Source organism: Manis pentadactyla, chromosome 14, assembly GCF_030020395.1.
Source record: "Manis pentadactyla isolate mManPen7 chromosome 14, mManPen7.hap1, whole genome shotgun sequence".
Classification (NCBI taxonomy): domain Eukaryota; kingdom Metazoa; phylum Chordata; class Mammalia; order Pholidota; family Manidae; genus Manis; species Manis pentadactyla.
In genome coordinates this window covers 22437435-22457128 of record NC_080032.1, presented here as the reverse complement: position 1 = coordinate 22457128, position 19694 = coordinate 22437435, and the positions used below count along the sequence as shown (strand labels likewise).

The following is a 19694-nucleotide window of genomic DNA, read 5'->3' as shown; positions in this document are numbered from 1 at the left end:
TTAAGGAATTCTTATTTCACTAGGGTAAGATTTCATCACCAATTTAACACAACAATTCGTGTGAAAACACAGAATGCAGTTAAAATCCTTGCAAATCCATCTGATGAATCATTCATTCTTTTCAAACTACTGCTTGCCCACAGAATTTCTTTTTAACCAGTCTCTAGGAGCCACAATTAACTTTAAATATAAACTGATTTCATCTACAAATGCCCTTCACAAAAAAACCATTAAAATCTGAGATAACGTTGAGAGTTGATCCTGGCACTCACTAAAAAAGCTGTCAGCAGGTTATAGAGTCTGGCCTGACACAGCCCTTCAACATTAATCAGATTTCTCCCAGAATAGAGCACAACCTTTCAGACACCTGTTTACTTTTAAATGGGAAAAGATCTCTGGCAAAACTCCACTGGCCAAATCTCTTTAGGGGAGAAACAGATTCAAAAAGCATATAAACTTTTCAATAAGCCTGTGGGGGGAAAAGCCTTAGTATACAAATATAATTTACTTACAAAGAACAAGTTCTATAATAGAGTCATTTTAGGATTAGAATCAGGCTAAAACCAGAATTACCTACCACACATACATTTGAAAGCTAGTTTAATTCACATTAGGCAGTTACTTCTACAAGGAAATGAGTATTTCCTCTCTTGCACAAGCAAAAGCTTCCACAAAGAGAAAGAACACCTTTTAAAAGTGGAATTAATCCAGATACCAAGGGAAATTTCATTTATAATAGATTTTAAAGGTAAAGAAAACAACTGTTAAAGAAGAGACTGCTTAAGATCCCAAATATATCAAAGAGCAGAGGATAAGAATATCTCTAAGAGCAAATGGAGGCCACACTGAAGAAATAAGAGGGCTCTGGGAGACATGTCCTGTTTCTGGTAAGTGCATCATCTAGTGGACTACTACCCCATAGGAACTAGACAAACGGTTCCCCCCATAAATGCTGCCAGGAGGGTCAAGAGAAAGTGGTTAATGCTTTGGGGTACTATGAGAGTGGAATAAGCTTTTGCTTAGGGAGTAAGTCAGATTTACCTGGAAGGTAAGTCAGATTTCCACGGGCATTAGGAATAGTAATGAAAGGAAAAGAATAGCAGACTAGTATTTAAGGGTGGGGCTTGGGTAAGGGAAGAGAAGTTGAAAAACGCAGAGCAGGAGCTGAAGCTGTAAAAGGTCCAGAATTGCAACCCAAGAACTTTCAACTTGATGCTGTAGACTTGCACTGTCCAATAAGGGAGCTGCAGCCATATGTGATTATTGAGTTTGAAATGTGGGTAGTTTGGATTGAGATGTGCTGTTAAATGTAAAATAGATTCTGGATTCTAAAAATGTAGTACCAAAAATACTGTAAAATATCTTGGTAATAGTTTTTTATATTAAAATAGTTTAGATATATGAGGTTAAATAAATATATTACTGCTGGCCCTTGAACAGTGCAGGGGTTGGGGTGCCTACCCCACCCCCATGCAGCTGAAAATATGAATATAACTTCTGACACCCCCCCCAAAACAACTACTAAAAGCCTACTGTTGACAGGAGGCCTTAATAATAACACAAACAGTTGATTAACAAATTTTTAATGCTATCTGTATTATACGCTGTATTTTTACAAAAAGTTAGAGAAAAAATGTTTTTCAAATTATGCCACAAATGTCCCCAAAACTTTCCAATACTATATTTACTGAAAAAAATCCACATAAAAGTGGATCCACGCAGTTCAAACCCATATTGTTCAAGGGTCAACTGTAACTGAAATTCACCATCTGTTCCATTTTACTTTTTAAAATATGGTCCTAGATAATTTAAGATTACATACATAGTTTACAGTATATTTCGAATCTATAGGCCTGCTATAGACAATAAAAAGTCATTAATGCCAGGTGGAGAAAGACAAATACCATATAATTTCATTTATTTGTGGAATATATAAAACAAAGCAAAACAGCAGCAGACTCACAGACACTGAGAAGTGACTAGTGGTTACCGAGGGGGAGGGGCTGGGACAGGTGCAGGGGGTGGGTGGATAAAGGGGCACAATAATTCGCAATCACAATATAAGTTGATCACAGGGACTGTTGAACTACTGTGATATACATCTGAAACCAACATGAAATTGTATATTAATGACACTTTAATTTTAAAAAGTCATCAAGGTTTCTGGGTGGAAGTGATATAATCCAATCTATATTTTAGAAAAATAATTCTGATAGTAGTGGAGAAAATAAGTTACAAGGAGTTAGAGGTCAGGCACCAGCTGTTAAGAGTTCAGGTTAAAGGTAGTAAGTAAAACACAATCAATGGAAAAACAAAGGAATGAATACAAAAAGACATTTAGACTCTACTATCAATACATTTTATATCAGTAGGGTTCTGGATTTCAGAAATGAATGTTGATTAGATGATTCCCTGGTTGGGAAGGAGGTGGAAATACTTTTTAAAGATATTAAATTATGTCTCAGGTATGTTGAGTTTCAAGTGTCAGCAGGGCATTTTTTTTATGGAAATATTCTGTATGAAATCAGGAAATGTAAGTCTGCAGCTGCGAAGGCAATCAGTGCCATATCTTTGACAGAGATCTGGAATTGACATCACAGGGGTGGATGAGATGCTCAGGGAGAGGATACAGAGTACTAAGCTCAAGGAGTTAAGAGAGGATCTTATTTTAGGAGTGAGAATTCCTGGCCAAACAGCTCATTTGTGAACTGCATCTTACTCTTGGCATCAAATTACAATCACAGATATAATAGCTGATTAAGCAACAGCCAAGAAATCCAGTTTGATTCAACTTCTTTAGAGATGAAGAGAGGTCAAACTGAAAAGGTGGACTAAGTTCATAAAATGGAAAGACTTTGAATGCCAAGATCAAGAGTTTACACTGAGTTAGAAGCTATTTCCTTTAATTCACTATAATCACCTTATGTCTTCATTAATAACATTCTGTCAGCACATGTCTAGCTTAAGTGTCTCCTTTGACCCCAAATCCAATTAAAACCATTGTTAGATTAAGGTAATGGCTACATATCTGAAATAGCTGAGCAAAAGGCTGAGAGAAGACTATAGAGCAAAGAAAATTCCTTTGTTTGTACTATTATATAGAAATGTCAGTTTTATGAAGTAGGAAATAATCAACTAGAAAATATTTATGATATTTACAATTTTAATGTAATACTTCATGAAGTTTTCCATAGATTGTTTTTCTAAAGTGATGAGGATAAAGAAAAATTCTGGTTTGTCTCCCATAATTCAAATTTATCTTTTTATAAGAAGAAAATTCTTAAAGTAACAGTCAATTCTCATTTTTCTAATTAACACATTTTGATCTTTGCTTTAGTTTTAACCATATTTAAACAAAATTCTGCTGTACTTTAAAAAACCACTAAGCTTTTTATTAAACTCAGAACTTTACTTAATAGCTTTGTTTTAGGCCAAAAGTTCAAAGGAAAAGGTTTGGTAAGTAAACTGAAGTAAACCGAATTATGGAAGCTTAAAAATTCTATCTTTCAAATGATATACAGTCATCTTAACTGTGTAGTTGCAAAAGGCTGACCCTGAAAAAGACTTTGAACTAAACCACCATCAGTATGAGTCTCTTCAGCCCTGTCCTCCATCATCAGCCATCAACATGAGGCTGCCACTCTACTTAAGCCCTTCCTATTATACTCACCTTCAGACTAATATACAATAGGTTAGTTTCCAGAAGAAAAAGATGCTCAGAGAATAAATACCAAATTTCAATTTTAATATAAGCATCAGGAAAGAAAAATTCGGCAATTTTACTTTATCCAAAGATAGACTCTGGCAGAATTTCAAAAACCCAAAGGTATTAACTTATTCCTTGCATCTTTGATGATTGTGGCATTTTACACAGAGCCTCATACTCTAATGAAGCAAACAATTCTATGGGTAATTGTTTTTCCATTAGTGAAACACATCTCCTATCTACTAGGATGGGTATTTGATAGTGAACTGAAACTCCAGAAGAGAAACTGAGTTAAGAATCTGGCTGGATCACAAAGCTGAATAAGGAACGATAAGGATATCTGGTTTTATACTTTCTGCAGTGAGTGTTCATCTAATGAGGTACTGAGCTAGGTCATATTTACTGCAGTGCTACAGATGGCTTCTCAGATGCTGAGGCTCTTCTTAAAATACTATAATCTAGTGTTCTCAGAGACAATCTTATTTGTCCAGAGGCATCACAACATGAAGCATTATAACTAGAGAGAAGGGAGTTTGGAAAATAAACTTAATTTTTATCAAATAGAACAGATCACATTTGTATCAACATTTCTGAAGCCTCAACTATTTGGGCATTAAGAACACTCCCCTGTGATTCAGGACTGTGCAATGTTGTATCTGCAAATAATTATCCCAAAGAGAGTAAGAAGCAGAATTATCGAAAAAATATATTCAACAGTTGAATTACTCAGAAAAGTACAATTTGTTCTAACAGTCCTTTCAGTTCTGTAGAGCAGAAATTATATAGATTATGATGTTCTTCCTGCTTTAACAAGCAAGTGATATATATATATATATTCCCTTTGCAAGAAATTTCCCTGAAGCAACTACTCTGCATTAATCACAATGAAACCTGTGTCTTCTGATTCTCCAGGGACCAAGTCTACATCAAGAATTGAAGAGCTCTAAACCAAACAGCTTACTCAAAAGCTAAGGCAACAAGGCTGAAAGGATGGAAAGGAGAAAGATTCAACCCTGTGATGAAATGTGTGAAAAATGGAACCTATAAGCAAAACTCAAATTCTGCTAAAAGAAGTGGAACTGTCCAGGGAAGTTAACAAAATCCAAATAAGGACTCAAAGCAGGAATAAGTTGGTCCATTTTATGTTTTAGAATTCCCAAACAAAGCAGTTATTTCTTTCGAGCTTAGTAAACATGACATTACTTAATAATTAATCAAATTAAAATGAACATACATACATAAACTCTTATCTACTGTCCAGAATACTTCATTATGAACTAGAGATGGTAATTTCCAGACTATTCTGGGCAATTGCTTTGTCTTAAAATGCAATGAAAAACGCTGAAAAGAAGATTAGGAAACAATAATGTGAAGGCAAAGAAACTCAAAGTCAACCTTTTAAAAATAAAAATGTTCTTCCTCTAACTTTAGCTCTTGTTTAAATACCAAATACTTAACATGGAATGTTCAGCTCAACAGTGGCTTGGGGACTTTGGGGACCTTACAGAGCTGGGTGATTCATCCAGCCACATGAACTACAGAGCTGAAGGTGAAGTCAAAGAAAAGGTTACTTCACTCCTTTCTAAGCTACAACAGTATCTTCCTCAAATACTACACAGCAATGCCTCTGGACAGGAGGAAGCAAAAGACAAATCATCTGGGGTTCACACCTATTGTAAATGATGAACTGTAAGGATAGGGCCCTTAGTGTGCTACAGAATTAAAGGCTTCTATTAAAGCTGAGGCTTCTGTTAGTTTCTAGATATTAGGAAATGTTATATAAATGCCTAATAATAATGTTTAAATAAGAAAATAACAGCAATTAAAGTCCAGCTATCTGATGTGTGCCTACTTGTATTGGCCCTTAAGGCTAAGAGAAAAAATTCCCTTCTGTTTATAGAAGATCAGATCTAGAATTCTGGCCTTAAAGTTTAACCTAAGATTTATGACAAGCCATATATCCTTGACCTAACCCCAAAGAGGATACTATTTATCCCCTGCTTTCTTCACCCCTCTATAAAAATAAGAGCTGGCCTTTACTAAAATACCACCCTCTGGGAGAGGCCAATAGTCACATGTAGCCCTGGTACAACTGCTTTTTTAATGAGAACATAATTCCTTTGAATAAGCCTGTCAAGTAAAGAACTGTCCCTTAGTTTCTGAACACTAATTATATTTTTTCCCTACATATTGTTCAATTAAGTAATGATCTTTGAGTAGTAGGACAAGTAATTTTCTTTATTTTCCATACTTTCCCATTTTTCAGTAGTGAGTACATGTTACCTTTATGGGATGTATGACAAAAACTATGTATACAAATCCAGTTAGAAGTACATTTTGCACTTACACTCAACACATTTTACTGAACACATTACACTTATTCAACACATGTTACTGAATATTTTCTATATGCAAGATATTGTGGTGAAAGGGAGCTGAAGGGATTTACATATATAGATTTCCAGCCATGGGAAATTAAAATCAAGTGGTGGTGACTGTGGTAGGGGGGGTGTGTTTGGAGAGGTTTAAGAAGTATAATAAAACAAAATAAACATATACCACTAAAAGCAAAAGCAAGGAAGATGTGATTACATCCAGCTGAAGGAAATCAGAAAAGTATTAATGGAGAAAAGAACTGTCTGATATGAGCCTTGAAGGATGAAAATATGAGCTGTGAGGGAGGAGGTGGAAGAGAGAAGCATTTCCGGCACTTCCCTGTAACTCTAACTGATACGGATAAAGTCCAAGTAATAAAGGGAGGTTAGAGCTCCAGAAACCTGGCCTCCAGGTAAAGGCCTATTACACCCCTGCCAGGAACCCGTCCAAAACAACTCACTGTAGAAGCCTAGGCACTTGAGAAGTCCTGGGAAGGAAAGGGATGGCGTGAAGCCTCCAAAGACCTTGTGGCCTATGACTAGTTCAACAAGGCTCACTAAGCCATTTATTTTCTTTAATAAAGAGGCTTTGCCCAAATAACTAAGTAGTATTCAGATTTAGCAAAGATCATCTAAGTTAAAGTTTTAAATGGTCATTTCTGATTGAAAGTCATTGTATATATAATGGGGCACAGGCTTTGGAGTGAGATCTGGGTTCAAATTCACTCCAAGGCTAGGATGAAGGGTACTAAGGATGTGCTTGGGTAGCTCTCTGAGCCTCAATATCTTCACTTGTAAATGGGAATAATATCCTGGACATCACAGGGCTGGTGTGAGGAACCAGGAATAATGTGTTAGAGTGCCTGCCATAGTGCTCAGTTTACAGCAGACATGCAATAAATGAGAGTTATGCCTCTCGTTAAGAAAGATCAAATAATAGCACATAGACCAGTCTAGCCTGCAGCAATCAGAAAAAAAGAAGTCTTTGGTGTTTGAGGGCTGCAAGCTCCACAAACACTGGTCTGTGGTCAAAAACAAAAGATAATTCCCACTCACACATAATGTATGAAAGATGAGTGGTCCATTCAGCTTTTCTGGTCACATATCCACCATCATTCAATAATTCCATTAAATATTTAACAGTAACATTTCAAGCACTAAGAAACAAACACATTATTTGTCTCCAAAAATACAGAAGGAAAAATATTCACCTGCACTTTGAAGAATTGACTTCTTTTTCCAGAAGTGACTTTGAAGTAACCTTATTTTAAAAATGTCCCTTAAATGCCTGATGCCTACTATGTGCTAGGGTGCAGCCTTAGAAATGTTTCATATTATATGAGAAATCTTATAACAACTAGTAATACATAAAGGTCCAAACCATTTCCTTACGTCATTACAATAATCACAGTGACTCTATCAGGTTTTTCTGCCTCCTTTCTCCCTGCCCATATTTTGACTCCTTGCAGGGCTGAATCTCTTTCACACTCTCTTTTCATTTCCGGATGCTGGCACCATACCCAGCACAACAGTTCTCAATTCTTGCTGCATAGTGAGATTACTTCTGGAACCCATTCCTGGGCCTTCGAGCCAAGTATAAAAACCAAACTGCACAGGTGATTCTAATGAGACTCACGGCCAAGCACTCACAACTAAATAAAGGACAGCTGGACTCAAGCATTCCCCAAGCCAGATGATTCTGCCACTGAAATGCCTCTTGCACCAAGCAATTCCATTTTCCACTCCCAAACTTGATCCTTCTCTTACATTTTCTAACTCAATTAATGGCAACCCAGTGCACCTACTCTTCCAGGCTAGAAACTATGGAAGCTTCCAGATGCAAAAACCTCAAAATCAACTTCAATTCCTCTTTCTCTTTCACTTTCTTCATACAATTACTACTTAAGTCCTGATGACTCTGTCTGCAATGTGTATGAAGCCCAACTACTTTCTACTGCCCTACTTACAGCCCTTTCTAGCTCAGACTATGTCAGTAGTTTCCTAACTAGTCTTTGGCCTCCTGTTCTTCTATTACATCCTCTGTATCATTTCCATCTTCTTTTTTACAAGATTACTATGTCCATATTACCCTTCCAGTCAAATATCTTCCATGTATGTACACTTAGTTACTTATGTATGCAAAAATATTCTCTAAAAGGATACACTCCTCTTGGGAGAGGAACTTTGCAGCCAGGAGAGTGAGACGGTGACATCTCACTGTGCACTCTCCTGAATTTTGAATACCCTTTGAATTCTGTATCATCTGAATGTGCTGCCTCTTCAAAAATGAACAAACCAAACCCCACCAAATTAACAAGAGCAAAGACATCTTCTATAGCCTCCTACTAAAAAACAAAATGCCCAATTCCTTAACATGGCAATTGTGACCTTCAATAATTTGGTCTCAACCTATTTTCCTTTTTTTTTTTTTTTTTAGAAAATTATTTTTTTATTGAAGGGTAGTTGACACAAGGTATTACATTAGTTTCAGGTGTACAACATAGTGATTCAACATTTATATACATGACAATTCTAGGTACCAGCTATCACCATACCAAGCTGTTACAATATCTTGACTATATTCATTACATCCCAGTTACTTATTATTTTACCATTGGAAGTATATACTTTTTTTTTTGTGTGTGAGGGCATCTCTCATATTTATTGATCAAATGGTTGTTAACAACAATAAAATTCTGTATAGGGGAGTCAATGCTCAATGCACAATCATTAATCCACCCCAAGCCTAATTTTCGTCAGTCTCCAATCTTCTGAGGCATAAGAAACAAGTTCTTACATGGAGAACAAATTCTTACATAGTGAATAAGTTCTTACATGGTGAACAGTACAAGGGCAGCCATCAAACCTTCGGTTTTGCTCATGCATTATGAACTATAAACAGTCAGTTCAAATATGAATACTCATTTGATTTTTATACTTGATTTATATGTGGATACCACATTTCTCTCTTTATTATTATTATTTTTAATAAAATGCTGAAGTGGTAGGTAGATACAAGATAAAGGTAGAAAACATAGTTTAGTGTTGTAAGAGAGCAAATGTAGATGATCAAGTGTGTGCCTGTAGACTATGTGTTAATCCAAGCTAGACAAGGGCAATAAAACATCCACGTATGCAGAAGATTTCTCTCAGAACGGGGGGGGGGGGGGGGTGAGGTTCTAAGCCTCACCTCTGTTGATCCCCAATTTCTCACCTGATGACCCCCCTGCGACTGTGCCTGTCTTAGGTTGTTCCTCCCTTGAGGAATCTTACCCGTCTCTGGCTAACCAGTCATCTTCCGGGGCCATACAGGGAAATGTAATATTTTCCTTTTTTTAATCTGTTTTTTTATTGGAATAAAGTCGATACACAATATTATATTGGTTTCAGATGTACAAAAAGTGACTTAATAATTATATACATTACTAGATGCTTGCTGCAATAAGTGTAGTTATCTTATGTTACCATGCCAAGATACTGCAGTATTATTGGTTATATTCTATATGTTATACTTTCATTCCTATGATTAACTTGTTTTTTACAATTTGCACTTTGCTCAACCTATTTTCCAATATCAATTCTCAACCTCCCTCCCATCCCACCCACAGCCCCAAACTACTCTCCACTCATAAAACTGCAGTTTGGGGAATTAACTGTCCATGCCTTTGCTTATCTCCCAATCTAGAGAACCTTGCCATTCTTCTTACCTGCCTCAATTTACTAAAAAACCCATCTCTGGAAGCCTGACTCCATGCTTCCCCAACACTGAATGTGTGTGTACTCTTTCATACTGTTTCTGTGCCTTTCCCAGCAGACTATGAAACCTCAGGGCTGAAGTCTGTTTGTTCTTGTTCTTCACAGTACCTGTCAGGAACTACCAGGAAACAAATAGTAAATAATGAATTCAGTTGACTGTACTGAAAAGTTCGAATACCAACATTCTGGTACACAAACTTTCATTCAAGACCTCAAAAAGGAGGATGAAACCATGATCTCATCCTAGGGTTGCACAAGGTGTCTGCCTAAGTCAGAGCTGGCTATAAGATGTTTCTTTCAAAGACTTTTAAAAGAAAGTTTGATGGAAGAGGCTGGAAAAGGAGCCTAGAGAAGACACCACTCCCCGCTGTCTGTGCCACTAACTGGCTGTAGAACACTGGCCAAATCACCTCTTTAAGCTTTAGTTTACTCACCTGTGGTAAAAAGGGGACAAGGACAATTCCTCTTGAGAGTTCCTTTTTCTAAGATCTAAGATTCTAAGTTACACTTCAAGAAAAGAGAGCCTAATTTAAAACTGCTTTATAAAAATAAAGGTTAACAGATACACATATACTTTGACATACAAATTACATTTGCTGCAAGAACTAGTTTTGAGGCAAGGTTCCATTTCAGGCTTCCCAATTTTTCCTTTCCCCTGATTACATTGCTCCATGTATGTTTTCAGAGAAGTTTCAATAATGACTCAGAGTAAAAACACAGCCCCATGTCCTTTCGCTTTAGTTTTAATTACCTGACTAAAATCTTTAAGTTTTCTCCCTTAAGCCACTAACAAAAAGGCAGGCAAACCATTTTTCAATTTGAAATTCTGATGAAAGAATAAGACAATTATAGATTAGTATTAGTTGACTTCACTGATTTCAAATGATCTGTAAACAAATTCATATGGATGTGTAGAATGTTTTCACAAAACACACTAACCTTGTTATCCAAAGACCACTCACTGACTGTTCACTAAATTCAGTGTATATGAAGAAAACGACAACATCAAAGTTGTGGCTCAAGAACCAAAAGAAGTGGCTTTCTAAAAACAATTCATGCCTAAGACATTTAGACTTTCTCATTTCATGGAAACACTGACGACCATATTACCAACTAATGTTCAACCTAAAGACCATGAACAATTTCCTAGCTCTTATGCAAGTAGCTCAAATCTATTTTCTCATCTAAAATTGCTATCCAAACACTGGCATGAAAATAAAAGAAGTTTTTGTTTGCTTCAGTCACCACAGCTAACCTTTTGCATCTACCTCAAATGATGGCACAGACTAATTCTGATAAGTCAAAAAACTTGCTGGGTGATGCCATCCTTCAAAGATCAAAATGTACAGTCATATTAGTACAAAAAGAAATTCCCTTTCTTTCAAAACAGTCTTAATGAGTAAAAGAAAAATCAGTGCAAAAATGTGTTGGCATTGGATTGACTCAAAATAGTACTGGGTCCTTCAACAGAAAGCTCTCTTTGTAGTAAGTCACTTTTGTAGGCGCTGGCAAAGTTTCTGCAGTTACTTTGTTGTCCTTGGGATTCATACCAACAATTCAATCAATTCTAGAACTAGTCACCAGCTACAAACTTATTCACCTCAAAAACAACTGTTTAAGAACTTAGTAAATTTATAAATTGTTAAATGTGATAGACTCAACATCAACAATAAGCTTATTGATGAGAGCAATTCATAGCAACTGGAAAAGCATAAATTAGTATAACCTTTCTGCAGGAACTTAAAACAATATTTTATCAGAGGCCTTGCAAATGTTTACAGCTGACTCAGGAGCTCCTCTTTAGAGAATTTATCCTAAAGAAATATTCAGATATAGAGACGTTCAGTCATACTACTTTTAAGGAAAATTGTAAATAATCTAAATAACTAAAAATAGATGGCTGGTTAAAGTATGGACTATACATGCAGCAAAATACGATGCAATTAGGCTATTAGTATGGAAATATGCTCAACTTACATTACATAAAATAACGAGAATACACATTAACCTAATATTATCTAATAATGTATATACATATAATTTTATATACACAAAGGCTGGAGGAAACTACACAGGCTACAGCTGAATTATGAGCTACAGGTATTTTATGCTGTGCTTTTCTGAACATGTGCTACTTTTATGAGCACAAAACAAAAGCATTTATTGACAAGCACTAAACACACAAGCAGGAAACTTAGGCTCAAGCTTCAGCTATGATACTAGCTGTACCCACCTTCTATTGATGAGTCAACTTTATAGATGAGGAAACAGATGCAGATTAAGTGGAGATATGAGCAGCTATTTCACAGTTAAAGGAGTAAATACAGTAAAACAAAAACACTGTAAAATCTGAAGCACTATATGAAGCAATGGTAATACGATCATGCTATGTCAGGTATTGAATAAATGCTTAGGAGAAACAGAGAAAAGAACTTTTACTCTGTAAAGAAAAGCTCTTTCTTCCCTTCCCAATCCACCCCAAAACCTGTTTAGGCATTATTCAAAAGCATTTCGCATCTTTTCTTCTTCAAAATTATATACTAAATTGAAAGGGCTCTGCCACTTGCCAAACTCAAGTTTAAATGAGTGTGTCTGATTAAACAGCCCACTACCCTCTGCAGTGGGTCAGCTATTGCAAAAAGTCTTGATTTATGATGCCATTCTGTGAATTGTTTAATAGCAAGAAACAAACGACTTTAGATCTCAGAGAGATAGAAAACTAGCAGATTTTTAAAATATTTCACAACTCCCAAGTGAAAGAGATCACTTTTATTACTAATGACAAAAATTAGGATCCAGAGTACAATTCTAAAAATAAGACCAAAAGTTAACACTAATTTTGAAAGGCAAAGTCACAAGATTTTTCAACTGACTAGGACTTTTGGTTTGAAAAATCAAATCTCTTTTGGAAGAAAATACTGTTTACTTTTCTGAAGCATTTTCCTGAAAAATTCTGAACCTAAAGCCCCACATAAGGCCTCTGTGTAAGGCACAGGGCCCTACATAAAATGAATTTGACATTTAGCTTGAATTTGAAGTATGCATTTACTCAAAGGACATGGTTGTAGGTCAAATACTCTGACCTGGTATACTGCCTCCTGACTCACACAGGAGTACAAACTCCATTTGGATACTGTTGCAACCGTTCAGGTTATATATTGCCCAGCTTCATAAAGTAGTGCTAAAGTTCAGGGAACATCTTCCTCCCATCCAGGTCTCCCTCCCCACCCCAAAAGGCCACAACAACCAGCTAACATCTGCATCCTACTTCTGACTACAATTTAAAATCTTTTTCCAAAAAGTGTTTTCTAAAAAGTATAAACAGTCATGCTTTCAAAATTCTATTACTTGCTCTCCAAAAAATATTCATCCAGAATCCTTTAAGGAGATTATTAACAAATTTAAAGAGACACTGTAAATTAGGAAAATTAAAAACTAAATTTGAGAGTCTCTAGATTAAAGTCTAAACAAAGGAAAAGTAGCTCTGACGGTATAACAAATGAGGAAGTTACTTTAAAAATAATGTACCTTACAAGAACCTTATGAAAAGTACAATATATGTATCTATATAGCAAAATGAGAAAAAGGGAGCAGGAGTTTAAAAAATGAACAGCAAAATTCCTCTATCCATCAACCCTACAATCTTATTTTGTAATAACAAAATGACAGAACACTCAGAAAATCAGACAACAACTCATCAAATGGCTTTTTTGGGGGTGGAGGTGGCATTGGTCAGTGGCTTCTTAAACCTATTGTTTCTATGAATCCTAGAAGGCTCCTTTACTAACCCCACAACTTTCACATTTCCTTAACATTCCACAATTTTCTCTTGAAAGCACACAAACTACAAAATCAGACATACATAAAGTACTATTTCAATTTATCTTAGAACTTACATATCTGATTGCTGCCATTTAAAAAATATTTTCTCTTGTATAAAATATATTAGAATCAATGGGTGGGAAGGAAGGGACAAGGGCGGGGAAAAAGAAAAGGGGCATTACGATTAGCATGTATAGTGCGTGGGGGGCATGGGGAGGGCTGTGCAACACAGAGAAGACAAGTAGTGATTTTACAGCATCTTACTACGCTGATGGACAGTGACTGTGAAGGGCTATGTGGGGGGGATTTGGTGAAGGGGGAGCCTAGTAAACATAATGTTCTTCATGTAATTGTAGATTAATGATACCAAAAGAAAAAGAAAGAAAAAAATATATTAGAATCGTATAAAATAAATATATAAAAAACTATATTCCTCATAAAGTTACAGTTATTAGAATACAACCCAACATTCTGGTTATATGCCCAAGAGAATGGAAAATTGTTTCACAAAAGCCTGTACATGAATGTGTCATAGCGGCTCTATTCACAACAGCCAAGAAGTGGAAACAATTCAATGTTCATTAATGGATAAACATTAATGACAGCTGAATGAATAAACAAAATATGGTCTGTCTATATAATGGACTATTATTCAGCCATAAAAAGGAATGGAGAACTGATACATACTACAATGTGGGTGAACCTTAAAAATACTAAGTGAAAAAAGCCAGACACAAAAGACCACATATTATATAATTCTATTTGTATGAAACATCCAGAATAGGGAAATCTATTGCCAGAATCTACTTTGTGGTGTCATGGGTTGACGGAGGAGAGAGTGGAGAGTGACTGTTAATGGGTACGGGGTTTCTTCTGAGGTGATGAATATGTTTTGGAACTAGTTAGTGGTGGTGGCTACACAATCTTGTGTTATGTACTAAATGTCACTGAATTTTTCATTTTATGGAAGGTGAATTATATATCTCAACTTTTAAAAATTCAATCATGTCTACTGTCAAAGGGTGGATCAGGCTGAATTTTGACTTCCAGGAAATTATGACTATATAATAAGGAGACACAGCTTTCCTAACACAGGTTTCCTAACACAGCTTGAAATCTAGCTGGGGAAATTCCAAACAGGACTCCTTGAAAGGCTGAAATTAGCACACCATACAACCTCCCAATGTGACTACTTTGTTATGAAAAGGAAAACTCACTTTCAGACACAGAGGTTCTACCAGACACAATGACTTTCTCCAGACTGTTGGAATACATTAAATTCTACCTAATCTTACTTCCTAGATCACACCCTTAAGCAGGAAAAGCATTAAGACAAACAGTACCAGCAGACAGACTGGTTTTGAATTCACCTATCTTGTCAAGAAAATTTGACCAGCAATGTAACGGAAAGAGGATTGGAATGCGGAGCTGGTGGTGTTAGCTCTACTTCTGCCATTAACTAACAGAGGAATAAACTTAAGAGAAATCATTTGACCTTCCATAGGCCTGTTTTCTCATCAGTAAAATAAAAGAATCAGACTCCATGGGTTTCTAAAGGTCTTAAAACTCTTTTAACAGTCTTAGATTCTATTGTTAAGTAGCTTAGGGCTATGGGAGGCCCAGCAATTACACACTAGTCAGTTCTCATATTTTTGTGTACTCAGGCATTCATGCCCTATAGAGTAATTAGAGAACTCAGGATTAGCCACAGGGAAGAGGAAGAGGAGAGCACATAGCTCCTGCTGGTACTGGTTTACTCCTGTTGGACCTAATAAAGAGAAAGCACCTTTGCCAATTTTCCAGGGGATAGGAGTGGTTTCTACCGCTCACCACACCCACTACAATTGGTTTTTCCTAAAAGAAATCCAGTGGGAACTCTACAAAAATGTTGTAAAGTACCAAGTACATTTAGTCACTGCATGACTAATAGGCCAGATCAATTCTAAATTAAAGAAATAAAACAGCTTTCTCTAATACAAAAAATAAACATCTTTCATTCCCAAAAGTCAAGGAGGAGTCCGAGATGACCACAATGAGCTGCACAGGTACTTTAGCAATAAACACATTGTCAACATAAAGAAAATGAAATTTCTATAGAATTATAAGGCTCAAAGCACTGAGGTTTAACATAGCCTTTTTAAAAAAATTTTTTTATTACGGTATGATTGATAAACACTCTTAGGAAGGTTTCACATGAAAAAACAATGTGGTTACTACATTTACCCATATTATCAAGTTCCCACCCATACCCCAATGCAGTCACCGTCCATCAGTGCAGCAAGTTGCCAGAGATCCACTATGTCCCTTCTCTGTGATACACTGTTCTCCGCGTGATCCCCCACACCATGTGTACTAAACAGAATACTCCTCAGTCCCCTTCTCCCTCCCTCCCCACCTGCCTTCCCACACCCCTCCCCTTTGGTAACCACTAGTTCATTCTTGGAGTCTCTGAGTCTGTTCAACATAGCCTTTTAATGCAGTTCAGTTTACAACTCCAACTTTGAGAGTAAAACGCAGTATTAAAGTCTTGCTGAAGCTCAACACCTTTTTCAGTCAAGAGATAATCAGCCCTGCCTGATGGGATGGCAGCTATAAAACAGAAATCACCATCAATACAACCTATTTTGTGGAAGCCAAAGATCAAATGAGGCCAACTCAGAAGCTGTTTAATGTGGCTCCCAAGATGACTTTCTGGAAGAGCCCCTCCAAAACAGGACAGTCCTAAAGAACCTTTCTTTTCCAATTTGCATACAACACACACACAGATTCTTAACACAGCTTTTTGTCAAATATGGTCAAAGACCATCCTTAGGTCACATAAGCAACCATCTGGTTATTATGTCTGGCTCTTGGGGGGGGGTATAGAGCTGTGGTTCTTAAACTGGTACCCATGCATGGACCTCTGGTTGGTATATGAATGGTACTGATGGGATCAGTGAAGCCTTTGTTGTATGCAAAATTTTGTCTCTATGCACATTTTTCTGGGCAGAGAGCCCCTGGGCAGTTGAAAATTCTCAAGGCTGTGAACCAAGAAAAGTTAAGAAATCATTGGTTTAACACCAGATATAAAACAGATGAAATCTACCTAAGGTGTCCATATGAATAAGACATGAAGTAATGCCTGTTATTTGAGGTGCAAAAGAAAGGGTGCCACCTTTCCAAAACAAAAAGAAAATATGATCTGATGGTCAGATAGTCCACTGCCTTCATCCTTCCAGTCTAGAAGAGGAAAGTGAGCTGAGAAGCTCTTACCCAAAATCACAGATCGCAGAGCCAGGCTGGCAAAGCTGAGCACCAAATTAGGCTGGGTTTCTGTCAGGATTATATGTTTATACTTTTCTTAGAATGGGTTTGACCAAAATTTCCCATATAGTAAATACTCCACTCCATTAAGGAAGTAGCCTTCAAATTTTTTAAAATTAAGCTTTAGCATAGGGATTTGACATATTAAAATATTCCCAAATCATCAATCAAATCACAAATTTTTCACAAAAGCCAGCACATAGATTTTTAAGGGGGAACCTTAGTGGTTCATTATCCTGTTGCACCGTGACTGCAACTTAAAAAAGCAGCACAAGGTCACAAGATAATTGAGTAAAGTGCTTCTAAATGTAATGGAAAAAGATAGCCACTGACAGTCCTTTAAAAGAGACACTGAGTCAGTCAAGTTGACTTCAAAGTGGATTTGAACAATTTCTATCTGTAAGTTCCCTAACGGTCTAAGGAGCACCCCCTCCACCCCCAAAGTTAAGATCAAGAGTGTTGCCTATACAAAATTATTTTTCAACCCAGGTAATGAGATTATTCATAAATTAAACTAAGAATAACCATTCTAGTTTCATGTTCACAAGCACTACATGTAGAAGCAAAGATAATAATAGGCAGTTATACTGAGATCAAATTAAAAAATAATTATTGTCATAAAAAGTTACAGGACCATTTGTTTCAACACCAAACTTTGCCTCAGCATATGAAATTTAGAATAATCAAAAACTCAATCTCACCTGAGAAGTGAAACCAGAGTGACATCAGAACCCAAATTCAATGACAGCATGTCCTTCAATTTCAAAGAAGTGCTTTATTCATTAAAAGATTTAATGGCATACGAGTTTATGGCATATACATTGTCTCTAAAGGCATATATTATGGTAAAGGTTGGGATTGCTTGTGAATTACGCTTAGCTCTTTCTGCAAGCTCTTACTCTAAGTCTCCCACCCCTAAAGGTTTAACTAAAACAGGCCTTCGGAAGCACCTGTGGCCTAAAAAGGCTTTAACCAATTCTCAAGACTTCCTTGGCTGCAGTCTAGAAGAGGGTTCGACCATTCTATTTTGGGTCAAGGAGACTCTCTTCCACCTCGTGACCTCATGTGTACAAGATCAGTTTGGGTAAATGCACTGGGAGTGTTTTTTTCACAAGACCAGCGCCCCCCACAGCGAGCCTCCGAAAAGGATGGAGATCTGGTCCAGAGCCAGGCGGCGAAAGAATGCGGCTGGGCTGTCTGGGCTCACGACAATCAGTCTGCTCGGGATCCCGCAGCCCGTGACCGGGCTGTGGCGTCAGGCGCAGGCGGAGAAGCAGGGCAGGGATCCCCGGGACACGCGGAGGGAGGAGGGTTGGAAAGAACAAGAGGGAGGTTAGGAGCCTGCAGGTGTCGCCGGGGGGAGGGGATGAGGTCGTCCGGGAGCTGGCACAGCCAGAGGACTAACAGTGCGGTTCTAGATTGGAACAAACTGGTCTTCTCACGCTGTGTGACCTTGAACACACGGCTCGACCGCCGGACACCTCAGTTTCCTCATCTCTAAAATGGAAGTTGTTCGAGCGGTACACGCACCTGGGAGCGCTTGGCACGGCGCCTGGCACATAGTAAGCACTCCCTATATGTGAGCTACTACTGGCTCTCCGGCTCCTCTCCCCTCGGGGAGAAATGGGGAAAGCCCCAGGGGGCGGATCCGGGGCTGGGGCGGGGGAACCCGGCCGGGTACTCACCGAGAACGTCGGCCGAGCGGTGCCGGGCCACGAAGCACGCGTCGTCCCCGTAGCACGCGCCTTTCTTAAGGAGGCCCTTACGGAAGTCCTTGCCAAACCCGCAACCAGCAGTCACCAGCCCGTAGTCGCCGCCGCCGCCGCCGCCGCCGGCCCTGGGGTCGGTCTGCGAGAGACCGCCGAGCACGGCGCGGGCCACCAGCCGCCCGTACGAGAGGACCGAGAACATCGCCGCCGCCGCCCCCCCGAGGCGGCGGGGGTCCCGGGGTGCAGGAGGACGCGGAGGCCCGGAGCCGGCTCTCTCCTCAGCCGCAGCCGCACCGCCGCCGGAGTGCTCCTCAGGGCGGCGCGCAGTCGCCGCCGCCGCCGCCCCTGCCCGACGCACCGGGCCTCGCACACGCTCCGCCGCGCGCACCGGAGCCAGAGCGAGGTTAGCGCCGGCGGCTTCTCCGCCTTAGTCCGACTGGAGTCCCGACTGCAGCCACCGCTGCTGCCGCCATCTTCCGCTCCACTAGCGTGTTCCGGGCCCCGGCAGCAGCACCGCCCCCCGAACAGCCACGCCTCTATCCCCGCCCAGGCCCCGCGGCTCCGGCCCAGGCCCCGCCCCCTCGGGCCCATTGCCTCACGCATCCCCGATTTCGAGCGTGCGCAGAGGGTGTGGACACAATGTCTCCTGGGAGTTGTAGTCTCTTCGCTGCTTACCATCCAGGACCTACGAGGATTCCCGCCAGTCACGGGACCTAAATTAAGCTATTGAGAATAATAAATGGACTGTTTAAAAGCCTTCCCCCCTGTTTTAACCATGTCTTTGAAAGGCTATTGTTTTAAATAACGCCACCATCCCTTTAAAATCCTGAAAGAACCCAGAATCTGGTCGTATTATTCTGTGGTACGTGTACGGCGAAACTGAAGTACACAAATCTAGTGACAGCTCCAGAATTTACATACTGGTTTTGGGGCGTCAATCCGGAAAAAAGAGCCGTTTTGCATAGTATTTAGTAAAATTCGAAAAAATGTTATCTGTCCCTATTAGACTGAGGGCTGAGTGAG

The 19694-nt window shown here is 38.7% G+C and overlaps 1 protein-coding gene across 2 annotated transcripts in view; it reads right to left on the bottom strand.

The window, feature by feature from the left end:
* The window catches only part of PPTC7 (protein phosphatase targeting COQ7), a 57571-nt gene extending 38128 nt beyond the window's left edge, over positions 1–19443 (bottom strand). The window contains exon 1 of one of the 2 annotated variants that reach the window (XM_036929167.2): positions 18648–19443. In XM_036929167.2, coding sequence (XP_036785062.1) covers positions 18648–18873 — 226 coding nt within the window. In that variant the 5' untranslated portion in view covers positions 18874–19443. The remainder of the gene's footprint in view (positions 1–18647) is intronic. The other variant, XM_036929165.2, reaches the window with a different exon arrangement.
* Between the last annotated feature and the right edge of the window lie 251 nt (positions 19444–19694).